Source organism: Plectropomus leopardus, chromosome 4 (genome assembly GCF_008729295.1).
Source record: "Plectropomus leopardus isolate mb chromosome 4, YSFRI_Pleo_2.0, whole genome shotgun sequence".
NCBI classification, from domain to species: Eukaryota; Metazoa; Chordata; class Actinopteri; order Perciformes; family Serranidae; genus Plectropomus; species Plectropomus leopardus.
The window spans coordinates 20,378,321-20,392,691 of NC_056466.1; the positions used below are offsets into that span (position 1 = coordinate 20,378,321).

A 14,371-nucleotide genomic window follows, 5' to 3' on the forward strand; every position below is an offset into this window, starting at 1 on the left:
ACTTCTCTCTCTCATCTGTACAGCGTTCCCTCTTTAGGAGGATGAGGAGCAGGTGTAGCAGGGGGTTCACCAAGAGAAAAAGATGGGCTTGTTTTTGGCTCAGCAGAGAGCACATTCCTCTTGGTAGAAAAGAAGAACTCAAATGTCTCGTCCATCATAGTTTGTCTCTGTTGGTGTGTACTTCTCAGCTGAGAGGTTCAAAACAGTCAAAACACAGTCACAGGACAGAGCCATGCCATATTCAAATAATAGAATATTAATGATGAGGAGCATAGGAATAATAAGAAGACCAGTAATGTAATAAGAATAATTAATAGTAATAACATATCATTCTAGGTTTTTTAAATTCTCTATATAAAAACAGTGGCGAGGAGAAGTTGGTACACAGTAGGGCTCTACTATCCCCCCCTTGGTTGATTTGGCACGTTATACTCACTCTCTGGAGAGAGCTACCTACTCATTCTCAGCACAGTTGAGTACAACTGTTGCCTGGCGACCCATCCGGAATTTGTCATTTTGATGATATCAATTGCCAAATCACAGCAGATCTTTCAAAAAGTATTTTATCAGAGCAGCATCGCAGGGCGCGACGCAAAACAACCTCCCCAGCAAAGCAAAATCTTGATCAATCCACCGGCGTGATAAGAATTCTTGAGGTTAATCTGCCGTGGTCGGCTTTGATGAACGTCAGTCTCAAGGCAGATTAAAAGCGTAGCCAGGCTGTTCAGGATGGATTGCCTGGCAACATTTAAGGTTTCTGCTCTTAATGTTGATTATTTTTTTTCTCTTCATTCAAAACTTAGTACAAATAGCTACATAAGTCTGAGCTATAATGTGTATTACATTACAAAAAGTAACTCAGTCTCTCTATAAGTTATGATTTTTGTTGTTCAGTATAATATATTAGTTTGGTCCTCCTTCATGTTCTCAGAAGCAAAGGTAAAGTGTGTGTATACATATGTGTGAGTGTGTGTGTGTGTGTGTGTGTGTGTGTGTGTGTGTGTGTGTGTGGTTTGACTCTGTAGATCCTGTAAGGTGTGCGTGTGTTTGTGTGTATTTACAGGTCCTTTTTGTATCAGTCTGTGTTTCAATATGTTATGGGTGCAGTGTTGTTTTTCTCCATCTTCAAAGTGTTTGGCAACTCCAGATGTGGGATCAGGTCTTCTGCTGGGCCGACACACCTTTCCAGTAGTCCAGTATGTCGTGAAGATCCTCGTCCTTAGCAAACTGAACCTTTCGCCTCAGCGCATGTCCGGCTGCGACATATCCTTCGTCCTCCATGGATGCCTGCCGGTGCCTCTTACGGTGCAGTTTGAACCTCTCCCACAGCCCCAGGGTTGGGGTGCAGAGGAGCCCTTCGTCCTCCTCGTCTTCTTCTGGGCTGGAGCAGTAGCTGAGGTTGTGGTACTGGGGTGATAGCGGGTAGTGTGGTGAGAGCTGGGAGTAGGCCAGCTCCCGCTGCTTGGCCTGCCTGCTGAGGGTGAGGGGGTCTAACATGGAAGGCTTACGGGCCCCTGGGTGGTGATGGAGCTCCTGCAGCATCTGGGGGTGGTGCTGCAGCTCCTGGAGGTGCTGCTGGGAGCCCGGATAAGAGTGACGGTGTTCATTGTACTGGCGGATTCTCTGAGCTTCAGCTCGTAAGATAGCAGCAGCTGGGGTGACTGTACGGATGGCCTCTCCTCCTCCGCCTCCCCCCCTTTCTCCTCTCTCCCCGGGCGAGGTCCTCTCGATATAGCGGGTCTCTGATGAGTGGTAGCCTCCCTCAGAGCGGAATGAGCGAGGGCTTCGAGCAGAACCAGGTGAAGAGGAGGTGCTGGGCCTTTTGGAGGTCGGAGGTGCCTCCACGCTGTGGTGTCGCTGCAGTGAATGATGATAGCTTCTCCCCCTCTCTTCTCTCCCTCCTCTTCCTCCCTTATAAACTGGGGAGAGGAACTCGCCTCCTCTTTCTCTCTCTCCTTGCTCAGAGAGAAGCACCAGCTGCGGCTCTGCTGTAGAAACAGCCCCTCCGCCTGCAGAAGATGGAGATTTCATCCCCTGTTGAAAGGAGGTAGACTCAGATTTGAGAGCATCTATGCAGTTGTTGATGATCTGGTTAACTTTATCAACTTCTTTAGCAATGGTTGAGATCTCTGCTACAGAACCCTGGGGATTTGCTTGTGGCGACATCTCTCGCTCTCGCTCTCGTTCTCTCTCCCTTTCAATGCCGGACCCTCTCACCTCCATGTAGTTAAGTTTAGCAGGCTTGTGCACCGGTGTTTCTATCACCTCCTGCAGCTTATACGGATCAATCTCACCACCCTGAGGAAGGTAGGGCATTCTGGACAGACTGTCCCCAGCACCAAGCTTTTGGGAAACAGATCCTCCACTCCCTCCCTCGATATCCCCTTCTCCACCATACTTGAGCTCTATCAAAGTCCTTTGGATCCTGCTCATCTTCCTCTCCTTCTCCTCCATGATCCTCTTCTTCCTCAGGCAGTGGACAACTAGGCCAAGGAAGAGTAGCATGCCAAACAAACAGCCCAGAATAGTCATGATGTAGTGAGTGGCTGACGACTGATTTGCTATCCTCTCAGCCCCGGCCCGGCGGCCAGTGGAGATGGTCAGACAGGTATGGTTGAAGCGCAGGGAGTTTCGTATCGAAGCCACACAGTATGTGTAGTCAGTGTTAGGTTTTAAGTTCGTGAGCTCAATATCTTCTCTTTGATTTTTCAGATTTTGGATATCAGTGAAGAAGCTGTTGTTATAAAGCATTAGGATGTACATTTTCCTATACGGATAAGGAATCTGAACCGTGATCACAGCACTCGAATGCAGCACCTGCTTTAATGTCATGATGACGTCAGTGAAAATGGGGCTCAAGCTGATTACCTCATCAGGTGGGGTCCCGGAAGCACAATCGTCCAATCCGCAGGGAGAGGCAAAATCTGGGGTCGGAGTGGTGGAGTCGGCTGCGCCAAGGACATAGAAGGACGTCACGCTACCGTCGTCTGTGCACACCAGACTGAGCACATGCAGCGCATTGCGTTGGGTAGGCATGCGGGGGTTCTGGCTCAGAAGGTTGTAGCCGAAGAACCCTTGAGGGGAGTCGCACACCATCCTCTCACTGGTTCTGTTGGGAAAGGCTGAGAGCCAGCGCAGGAAACCCAGCAGCTCACATGAGCAATTGAAGGGGTTGGTGTAAAGTTCACAAGTGGTCAGTTTAGAGAGTCCAGAGAACAAACTGCCATCCAGCACCTGGATCCTGAAAAGGGACAAAGAGAAAATTGTAGATTCAAACAGAAACTTCACCTTCAGATACACTCAAATAGCTGGATACCATATCATGAATTTGTCAACAATCAGTATCACAAAGTGTTACAGCAACGAAGCATTGCACATGTTTGGCACTGTCAGACTCATGATGGACAATTTAAGCATCTTATTCTTCATCTTTATCTTTTTTATTCACATATACTTCTCTCTTGTCAATATATGTCTCCTACATTACCCACTATGCAAATTAGTTGTAGCTCTGGTGAGCTCACGTCTGCCTTACTCCACATTTTTAACCTTGTAGTCTTCAGCCCCCCCAAGTGACATTACTTGAGGCAGTTGATCCGACTCTGCAGCGCTCCCTCTGGAGCCAAGGCTTTATTTTCTGAACTTTTCCCACATACACAGTTGTATTCCTCACGGCTTGTAAACACACTTTGAAGTATAAAATCGGCACGCTTCCCCTTTAAATGCTGTTTGTTACTCAGTGTTCTTGTACTTCAGTTTCTGGTCTTAAACATTTCCCAAAACACCTCTCAACATGCCACAAAGAACAGCTAAACTTCTGCTGTTGCTTTCACATTTAAGTCAGAGATCAATACCAGTTATGGTACCAATAGTAAGAACAAGACAGTTATTTCCTCTGCGACAAAGTATCTCAACTTTTATTTAGAAGATGTCTTGTTGCAGTATTGCATCATAGTTTGCTGAGGATACTGTCAGTGAGAAAAATCTGTACCTCTGTATCCTCTGCAATGTTTGTTTCCCCAGTAAGTCTGCCAAACACTCATGCAAAGAGACGAATATAGAGAGGAGCCCTTAAAACTTTGATTTTAGGGTCACGACACCAAGTTTGACATTTAACAGTGATATTTTGGCCCTATTTAGATACACTTTGAAGGATTTTCCAAAAAACAAAGTTTAGACTCATGCATTATTAATCTCCTCAATCATCACTTTGACCCACTAGAAGTGTTTGGCTGTGTATTCATCTGCAGAGACTCTGAACTCTGCCTGTGTTTTCCTGTTTTCCTCTTATTTTACTGTGTGCAGGATGTTTATGTGCATGTACCCCCACAGAAGTCTGGCGAGGTTGAGGTTCTCTAAAAAAGTGTAAACCACATCCCAGACTGCAAGCAGCAGACATCCAAGACAGCACAGAAAAACGCAAAGCAGCGAGGCAAAACGCCAAACAAGAGTGAACCTGGGGTTGGCTTTTACTTCTTCTTTCACAGACAAGCGTGTCTGCAAACAGTAACCAACAACCTTGCATATAGAAGTTATTAAAGTCTTCATTGTGTAAATGATTAAACTTATTGTCTTTGGCCAGTTTGCACCATACACAAGTGAATGACAAAGTCAGAAAGACAAGTCAGATTGTGAGTACCGTTTTTCAGATTTTGCGTTGAATAACCCTTTCATATACCACTAATAAACAACGAAACGGCTGCAGTTTGGAGCTATAGTTGTTAAAATCAATTTATTGTTCATTTGTTTAGTCTATAAAAAGGTCATTACAGTTTCCCTGAGCCCAAGGTAGCTTTCTCAAATTGCTTGTTTTGTTCACCTAATAGTTTAGAAACCTCAAATATACTGCATTTTCATAGATACAATAGAAAATCTGTGAATTCTGACACTGAGATAATCCAATAATGTTTACATTTTTGCACTCAACAATTAATCAATTATTTAAATTGCTGCAAATTCTTTTCTCAAAGTCATCGATTATTTTGTCTGCTACCAAAGCTTGTTTTCTCTCCCTCTCATTAGACACACATACATGGACACAGATCGTTACCTGTTCATGGAGAGGTCTATATTCTCTATATTGGGGCATTCCCAGAAGGTGTTGGGTGTAACAGTCTCGATGAGGTTGGCTTGCAGGTAGAGATACTGCAGCTTGCCCAGACCTCGAAGCATCCCCTCTGTCAGGTTCCTCAACTTGTTAAAACCCATCTGGAGAACCTGGGGAGACAAATACAAGTGGGATTATTCTAATCTCTGAAGAGCTGGCCAGCGCCAAGCATCACACAGTACAAGCTGGAAACATGCAGAACAAACAGACGACGGTTCAGTACAATTCATGTTTCACATGGTGATCTAAGCCTCTATGCTGTGCGCAATTTACTAAGATCTTTCTTGTTCACATTTTACCTCCTGGCTCAGCTCCAGCAGCTGGGGTAGATGTGTAAGCATGCCAGCTAATTATGGCTGCGTTCAGCTTAGTTTGCTGAAAACACTTTTTCTGCATGTTTCTGTAAGCCATAATGAACGAGTGTTGTCTTTCTTGTGTGTCTCTATGTCCATCTGTGTGTATAATACTGGAAGAGTTCAGATCCTTTACTCAAGTAAAGTAGGAACAGTACCACGGTGTGGAAATACTCTCTTTGGTTACAGTTAAAAGCTCTTCATTCACAACTTCGAGTATGATCATTGAAATGTACTTACAGGATCTGCATGCATTCAGAACATTAATTTGCTTTTTAAAGATATAGTGGAGTAATGGCGTCCTGAACGGAGAATGATGTCATGCTCCCTCTATGTGTGTTGTAATCTGACTTTCTCTGTTCTTTCTTGTGGTAGACAGTCCAGAAGCATTTGCATGTTAGTGCATGTGAGTACCTGTGTGTGTATCCCAATGGCTATCTAACTGCTGCTGCTCTGCATAGCGCTCACACAAGGGTTACTGCTAACAACCACCATCCCAATGCATGGAGGCTGAACAGTGTCATCACAGAGGCATAACAACCACCCCCAGTTCCCCCCTCAAGTAAACACCGTTAGCTCTGACAGCACTGTTGCAGTTGTTAGCACTGTCACACTGATAGAACTCCTCGCTGCTAACACTGTTAGCATTAAGGTGCCTGCTCAGCCGCCTCCAAGTTGAGAGTCGTGTGCCAGCAATTTCGACTCAGACTCTGAATGATACATGTGCTCTGAATATCAGATACAGCTCCTTTAATATTATTAGTAATAGTAGCTAATTTTGAAGAATTGTTTAGTAATACCAATATAATACATTTTTCGGATACCTTACCCTGAAAAATAAACAAAAATTCTTACAAACATTGTACAAATCTGAAGCCAATAAATCCTGGATACGGCTGCTGCCATCTTACGCTGGTGATGTCATTTGGAGTCAGATTCTGCCCATTATTGATCTCAGCAGTATCAGGTTTCCTCCCATACACATGTCCAACCAATTGCAAGCAGCTCCACTGATCGCCAGCACACCGATTAGAACACACAGCTGTCAATCATGACATCAAACTCCCTTTTTATATCATCAAATAACTAATTTCAACCAAACTCATATTATAATTGTTGTTGTTATTACTATTATGTATCTAGTTATCTATTTTTATTAAACACCAAAAGACCAAACACCAAAATCAGGATGGTAAACTACCTAAAAAGAGTCAGTTAGTTAGTTAGTTGGCTAATTAAGGTGAAATCAACATGTTTTGGCTTCACTTCTGGGGAGCTGTCATATGATCTTTCTTATACAGTCTATGGTTAGCACCACAGAAGTGCTGAGGTTTGTTTTATTATATGTTACTTAATGGGATTATTAGTCTGCTGATTTTAATGTTGCAGCTGGTTAAGATGCAGCTAATTTTAATATTTAACATTTATTGTTGGGTTTTTTAATCTTTAAATATTGAATTTGATGTTATGCTGATCCATATTATTTCCATCTGATATGTTATGTAGTAGAGGGCTATATTAGCTTTTCATAGAGTAATTGTAACATGCCCAGATACCACAAGATGTATCAAAATACAGTATTTGCTAAATGCATTTACCTGCATTGTGTGCATGTGCATTGACAAGTGCATCCATGAAAATGTGTATAATAGTAACACAATATGTCATTGCTCACCTGCAGGTTGAATTGTGCTGAAAATGCTCCATCTTCCACATAGCTGATATCATTCTTGGTGAGGTTCAGATAGGTGAGGTTGCCAAAGCGGCTGAGTGAAGAATAATGGACTGACCGTATCTTGTTCTCATTCAGCCTCAGATCCACAATAGTGCTGTTGAGAGAGGTGAGAAGGCTGTAGATGTTTGACAAAGAGACAACATAATATTGACTAAACTCTTTTATTGTAAGTTACCTTACCTGTTAATGTGAGAGGGGATGGCCTCATAAGGTGGCTGGTTCATACTGCAGATAGCCAGCCACACAAAGCCTTTCTCACCTTCGATTAGCCAGCAGTCAGCTGTTACCATTGGCAACCGCATTATTGACAGCAGGGCGAGCCAACAGAGCAAGGAGCTGGCTGTGGACAGGACCACTGATGAAGAACCTCCAGTCAAGTTATGTCTCTGCCGTCCCTGTCCTGTCCTCTGGGCCATTTGGGATGTCGTTGCAATATCCATTGGAGAAAGCCGAGCAGAGATGCTTACCATCTAACATTTATCCATGCAGGCTAGCGCCATTTGAAAGGGACTGCGGGCTTGTTTGTACAATAATATCTCAGTGTGTGGTGACTCGCTTTTGCTTTTTGTCAGATTTGTGACTGGATTGCTTAGAGTGTTGTCACAGCATGGTAAAAACGTTCTTGTCTCTCTTCAGCTTGTTTTCTAATCGTACAGCAAATTGAAGATTAAGTGGTGTGAGGAATTTATCAAAGTAGAAATGAGCACAGGAATTGGATGTATCACTTCATTGGCAGTATGTGTGTCTAGGTAAACTGTATCAATTGTTCAATTAGGGGGTCGCATTTGATTTGTTGTGTATAAATTGGCAAGAGGAAGTCGTCCTAGTGCCAGATTGGCTGGTACTCATGTCTTCTGTGACCATCTGCATTTCTGATTGGACAAGCACCTCTTTTCTTTCTTCCTCATTGCTCGCTGCTCTGTACTTGGTGTGAGAACTCGTCCCTGGAGGGAAAGAAGGAGGGAGAGAGAGATGGGAGGAGGGTGTTAGAAAAGAATCGCTAATGAAACACAGTGGTTTATACCAACAAACACAACCCTGTTACCAGCATGATGAGATGGAGGTAGTTATTTCTACTTATATAACAGTCTGGCACACACCCGCCTACACACACACACACACACACACACACACACTTGTGCATGCACACACACACACTCCCTTTACTCAAAAGACCTTTCTACACAACAAGCACCTGCAAATCTTAAAAATACGGTTGTTGTTGCTGCTATACACACTCACACAGACACATTTTCTGCTTCGCCATTAGCCTCTGGGTAAAGAACGGGCTGAGAATGGCCCTCACTCTAATACTGTATTTAATTGATCAATCTGCTCTACATAAAAATCTTCAGAAAAAACAGCTGATGTCTGACGGAACAGGAGAGACAGAAAGAGGCTGGGAGAAAGTAAGAGGCTCGCGAAGAGCTGTGGAGATACAAGGAGGAGGATGAAGAAGTGGGCGCAAAAGAGTGGTGAGGAAAGATGCCTGGGGGAGGGGAGAGAGATGGAGCGGGATAGAGGGAGGGATAAGGCGGTAAGGAGAGAAAGAGGCCGAGATTCTGTGAGAAAAGTAGGAGGCTGGGAAGAGAGAGGGATGTAGAGTGGCTCTCTGTCTGGGGAATTTGCTAAAAGAGTGGCTCCCTCTTCTCTTTGAGAGCCTTTTTCTCAGCTTTAAGAGCAACAAACAGGATGTGACATTATGGAGGGGAAGAAGAAGGAGTGGGAAGGAGCGAAAGGTCCGGCCTTCCTTGAAGCATCTTTTGGCTGCTGTTCCCTCCTTATTGATTACAGATGAACAGTGAGGCAGAGAGGTGTTGATGTGTCCCCTCTAATCTGGGAAGGAGAGCAGTGCTTTTTGAGAATAACGGAAAGCTTCTCTGAACTTTTATGTGTCCTTGTGAAGAGCAAAAGTCCTGACATCACATCCTGGTTAGCTTCTCTGACTCATTGTTATCTCACAGTGAGGGTCTCTTTGATCTTTCTTTCTAAAAATAAAAAAGAGGGGTTTACTACGCATATTCTAAGATAACAATAGTGCAGTGTACGTCATTACAACTTGCTTCATTATCCATGATGTTGACGTGGTCTCATATTATCTTTCCAGCTTCTTAGCTGTAATCTCTACTGTCTGAACAAGACAAAGACTCTCAGGCCACACCAGCGGCTCTGTGCTGATGTTTGGTGTGTATATTGTTCACTATCTGATTTTCGATGTAAGCATGCTGACATTTGCTAATTTGCACTAAACACAGAGTACAGCTGAGCCTGATAAGGGTTTTGCACGGATTTGGGCATAAGCTAAACTATGTGCAATATCAAAACTTTAGCCTTATGGTGCCACTAGGTTAAAATTGTATTACTACAGTCATTGCAATTGTATATTGAATATTGAATTGAATATTAATGTGCATACCAAACTGTTTAGCAATCCATTTAATAATAGCTGAGAAAATTCATGTGGACTGACGTCCATAGCCTCACATTAATAGAGTCCAGTGGGGTTGGGCAGTTTTAAGGCTCATGTATTCTCTCTTTACGAGCAAAAATAGATACGTCTTCAAACGTTGTAAAGGTCACCGCCCTCATACTTACATGTGTCCTTTGTTTTGGCATAGATACACAGCCAATAAATGGCACTGAAGGGCAGAGTAAAGTTGGCAATGGCAATTGAGGTGACATTGGAGGAGGTTGTAATATTGTATCTTGTAATAGAGTCCTATCAGATTTGAAATATGTTACACTTTCTCCACAATGTCCAGTGGTACTACTCCATTTTGTCCAAATACGTAAGCTTACAGAAAAAAGGCACAAATACAGATGAAATTAACGCAGAGTACTGACAGAAGGCTCAGTCTGTCTCCATCTCCATAGCTAACGTTGAGCATACATGAGCCCTAATACCTACATTACTGATACATTTGGTATCAACACTTGGGAGATGGCCTCTGGGGCTCAAGTTCCAGATATTTTCACAAAAGCCCCAAATCACTGTTATTCTTTTAAGGGATCTAATATAAGTAAATGAGAAAATGTTCATCTCTTGGCCTAATATTAAATTCAGCAAATTGCAGACCACATCTACTTGGCGTTGTGAAGGATTTGTAATTTGCAGTTAGAGCAGCCCAGATTATCATGGGATGAATGTAAATGTAACAGATTCTTCAGCTAAACATTTATTCAATGAACTCTCCTCCTGCACAGTGTAACAAAAGAAAAGGTTTCAAGATTTCTACCCTGCCTATGTTATGCAACTTAAAAATAGTAACATCAGACAAATTTTGCCTCTCTTTTTAGGTAGCAGGAGTGAAAGTTAGTCATCCTCAACATTTGTTGTGTTGTGATTTCAGAATGGTGTAGGTAGGTGTGGTCAGTTGGAGAACAATTAGATAAAAAAAATAGGTTGTAGACTTTAGTGGATGATTTTTTTGTCCTTGGCATATATCATGTTTCCCTCCGAATTATGTACAGATGTGCATTTAGGCATTCTATTATCTCAAATGGCTTGAAAAACAGTGCATATAGCTGCTGTAAATGGCAAAAAAATCCCCAAGGAAGCATGCCCCTGAACCCCCCTAAATACTAGGAATGTCTGGCTCCACTGCTGCTTCTTGGTGCATGGTATTTTTACATATATGCTGCTGTTTTATGCATGCACACTGCAAATTCCCAAATGTAACATTTCCATTATGTATCATTAAAAACTGTCCTGTATTTTAATGTGCATGTGATTGGGTTATTAAAAGAGAAAAAAGAAATGCTTATTGTTGGGCAATTCATTTCTTAATGAAGATGTATTCAGGAGACTTTTCATTAAAGATTCACCTCATAAATCATAGCACATGGCTCTGCTCTACTCCATGATACATTAGACACTTATATCATAATAATAATAAAAACTATTGGAATTGATGATGCTGTGGCATTACTTTGCGTAATATCGAAACAAAATTTTTTGGCATTGCTGCCATAGCTCGTCACTCAACCAGCCCCAGTCTGTCAACCTGGTGTCATCTAATCTGCAACACTCTGGAGCTTGGGGGGAAATGGTATTTTTAAAGGCAGCTTATAACAGATACATTGTAAAGTCTACAATATAACTATTTATTCATAGACTTTTTTTTTAACAGTGAACCGTTCCTATCTAGACAAACGGAGTGTGACATAACCTTATCAGCAATATCTTGTGTGATTACATAAAACATTGTGGGTGAAGTTGTGCTGAGGGGCTGTATTTTTAGTAATTTGTGTTATTGTAAAAGCCAATGAGATTTTGAAAGAGCTTTCTGTCCCTTTAGAGCAGACCCTGGAAGTTGTGGCATCATCTTTGCTCTCTGTTTAAACGTCACAAATGCACACTAGTGTATGTGAGCATTTTAGGTGTGTACGCAAAAGCAAAGGCTTTTCCACCCAGTCAGCACAATCTATAATTGATGGTGAGACTTCCTCCCACATAGCATGAGACATACTACCCAGTTAGGCCACAAGAGAAAGGGTAGGAACTGCTGCCAGCTACACACAGCCACACAAACAAACAAGCATACATATGCACAGGAAATGTCCATTCTGCTGACCAAGGGTTAAGCTCCGGTAAACAAACTGTTGAGAGCAGAGAACATGGGGGTGTAGCAAGGACACAGAGCTGGCAGAGGAGAGCAAAGAGTTTAGTTAACATGCAAAGATGGCTGATTTGTGCCTGACCTCTTTTTGTACGGAGGTAAAGTGATGTCGACTGAAGGGCCAGAAGACAGAACAGGAGTGCAGGGCAGCAGAGAGCAGAAATAGATACAGTAGCAGTTACTGGTTTGCACTTGACCTCCTTTTGTGGTAAATACTCTTGTAGTAGCTAACGTGATCTACGCAGGAGGAGCTGTTAAGAGTCTGTCGGCCTCTTTTCCATTTTGCATCATTCATCGCCTTCTCCGACCACACTCACACTCTCTCCGTGCGTACACACACGCGGATGGAATATTCCTGCACTCAGCATCATGGCCGGCTCGTTTTCTAGTCGTGTCACACTCAAAGATTTATGGGGTACAAAACGTCATATGGAAGAGGAGTGAGGTGGACTCTAACCTTGCTTTGCTGAGAGGGTGATGGTTATTGTGACAAGGTCGCTGTGGTTTCAGAATATACTGTGTGGATGTATGACTTCTGAAAAAAAGATGTATGTGAAAAAACCTTGAGAGTGTTAAGAACTGAGCTTGTTGACTCTGATTCACAAAAACAGACAGCAGTGTCACCTTTCCCACACACTACTGAGTGTGCTGAGCCTCTCTACAGGCGTGTGCTTTTCTTTGTAACAACTGATTTAACCAGCACGTCGCACACGCATACGGCGTCAAAAGCAGCCAAACGTGCTGTAAACAAGACAAAACCAAAGTCCAGAGTCCTTAGATGTCCTAAAACCTTCATGACTGAATATCTTCATACAGTCATAGATAATCTCAGCAATCCAGCAGCTAGTCAGAGAAAAATAAACAGCAGCAAATGAGGCAAGTTATCAAAAATATTTAAAATCAAAACACAGACTCAAAGCTTTTAAGATACAACAGTAGAGAACATCTTGAATTGTATTTCCGATGCTCGATTCTACTGTCAGACCTCTCTGTGTCATAGAAGTATCCAACAACAACAACAGCAACAAAACATACCCACACTATGAGTCAGAGAGGAAAGTCAAGCTTAAGAAATACAATAAAGATGTATCCTGCTGAGGAAGGTTAAAGCTTTTTTTTCTGCCTCTGCCAGAAAAGCTGCATTTTCAGTGCTGTTTGTTTGATAAAGGGACTTAACAGATTTTAGTGACATCTGGTTGAAGGTTAGGCCATGGGCCAAGGAAAAAGTGTTTACATAGTACAGATCTTTGAGTTTGTTTTCTGCTAGTGTGTTCTTGCTCTTCCTTTTTGCTCTTACCTGAGAACAAAATCGTGCACATGTATTCAGGGTTTGTCAGTGACATCTGTGTAATTTGATGTTGATCCAATTACCAATTTGACTATTAAGATGCTCTTCTATTAACATACCAACATTAGAGTATTGTGTAGCTTTTGCAAAGATAAAGCACTCTCTATGCTTTTTATCTCTGTGGTGGCTCCTGACTAACAAATAGTCCAGCACATAACTTCCTGTAAAACCTAAATTTTTAGCCTTTATATCTTTGCATGGATTGAAAAAACATAGATACAACATATCCATTAAAATACAGCAGTGTTCCCATGTGTCCAGTCTTTAAGGCAAAAATAATCTCCTAACTGCAACTTCATATTTAACGTACAGACATGAGAGTGGTATTGATCTTCAGCTCTACCAAACATTTGTCTTTCTTTATCATTGCTTCAACATTTAAAGGTCCAACAGGGTAACAAACATGAGCAGACAGACAATCAGACAGCTAGTAAACAGTTTAGTCAGAGTATTTAATCCACATCATGCCATTACATAAAACATATGTAAAAAAAGTCAGTAATAATCCTTCACTAGAGAGGATTGTGTGCATGCTCAACCATCATAATAGATTACTCCAGGGATGCCATTATTCTGAAGGCGAAGTTTGCATCACTGTGGTTTGCTAATCAAAAAGCCTATGGGATTTTTCCATTGAATTTTGGATTATTGAAAAAAATAAAGTCTGTGGCAAACAAAGGTTTATGATTCTTACATGTTATATTCAGCAAGATAACTGTCACAAATAAACACCACTCTCAGGATTTCTGAGGCCTAAATGCAATCGATAGAAGTAAAAAGCTACATGAACATGAACTACACAACAGTCACGTGACTTAAACATCCCTACAACAAAGAGGCTGTAAAGCCGTGTTCCACATGATGGTGTTCTGTGGTCTCCTTTAGCCACTTGTGAGCAAGTGCCTTTTTTTAGGGCACATAAAGCTTCAAATTTCACGAGCTGGGTATTTACTGATGTATTTCATGCTGTATAAGAAAACATGAATGTCTCTTAAGCTTGTGTTAACCACAGATATTTCAGGCATTTAACCAAAAACCTAGATCTCAGTTAACTTGGAGTGTATATTATGATGTTATTATTAGTGGAACGATGGCTCATACTATAAAAATAAAACCCAGCTTGTGATAAACCATACATATACTGTTGTCCTCACATTTTGAGAAAGACCAACCAAACACGCATGCGTGCGCGTGCACACACACACACAC

At 42.1% G+C, this 14,371-nt stretch overlaps 1 protein-coding gene across 1 annotated transcript in view; it reads right to left on the minus strand.

The window, feature by feature from the left end:
• Positions 1-987: 987 nt before the first annotated feature.
• Positions 988-14,371, minus strand: part of elfn1b (extracellular leucine-rich repeat and fibronectin type III domain containing 1b) — a 46,793-nt gene continuing 33,409 nt past the window's right edge. The window contains exons 2-5 of the mRNA XM_042485883.1: positions 7,376-8,139; positions 7,136-7,289; positions 5,051-5,217; positions 988-3,241 (exon numbers count right to left, since the gene is read on the minus strand). Coding sequence (XP_042341817.1) covers positions 1,156-3,241; positions 5,051-5,217; positions 7,136-7,289; positions 7,376-7,665 — 2,697 coding nt within the window. The 5' untranslated portion in view covers positions 7,666-8,139 and the 3' untranslated portion in view covers positions 988-1,155. The remainder of the gene's footprint in view (positions 3,242-5,050; positions 5,218-7,135; positions 7,290-7,375; positions 8,140-14,371) is intronic.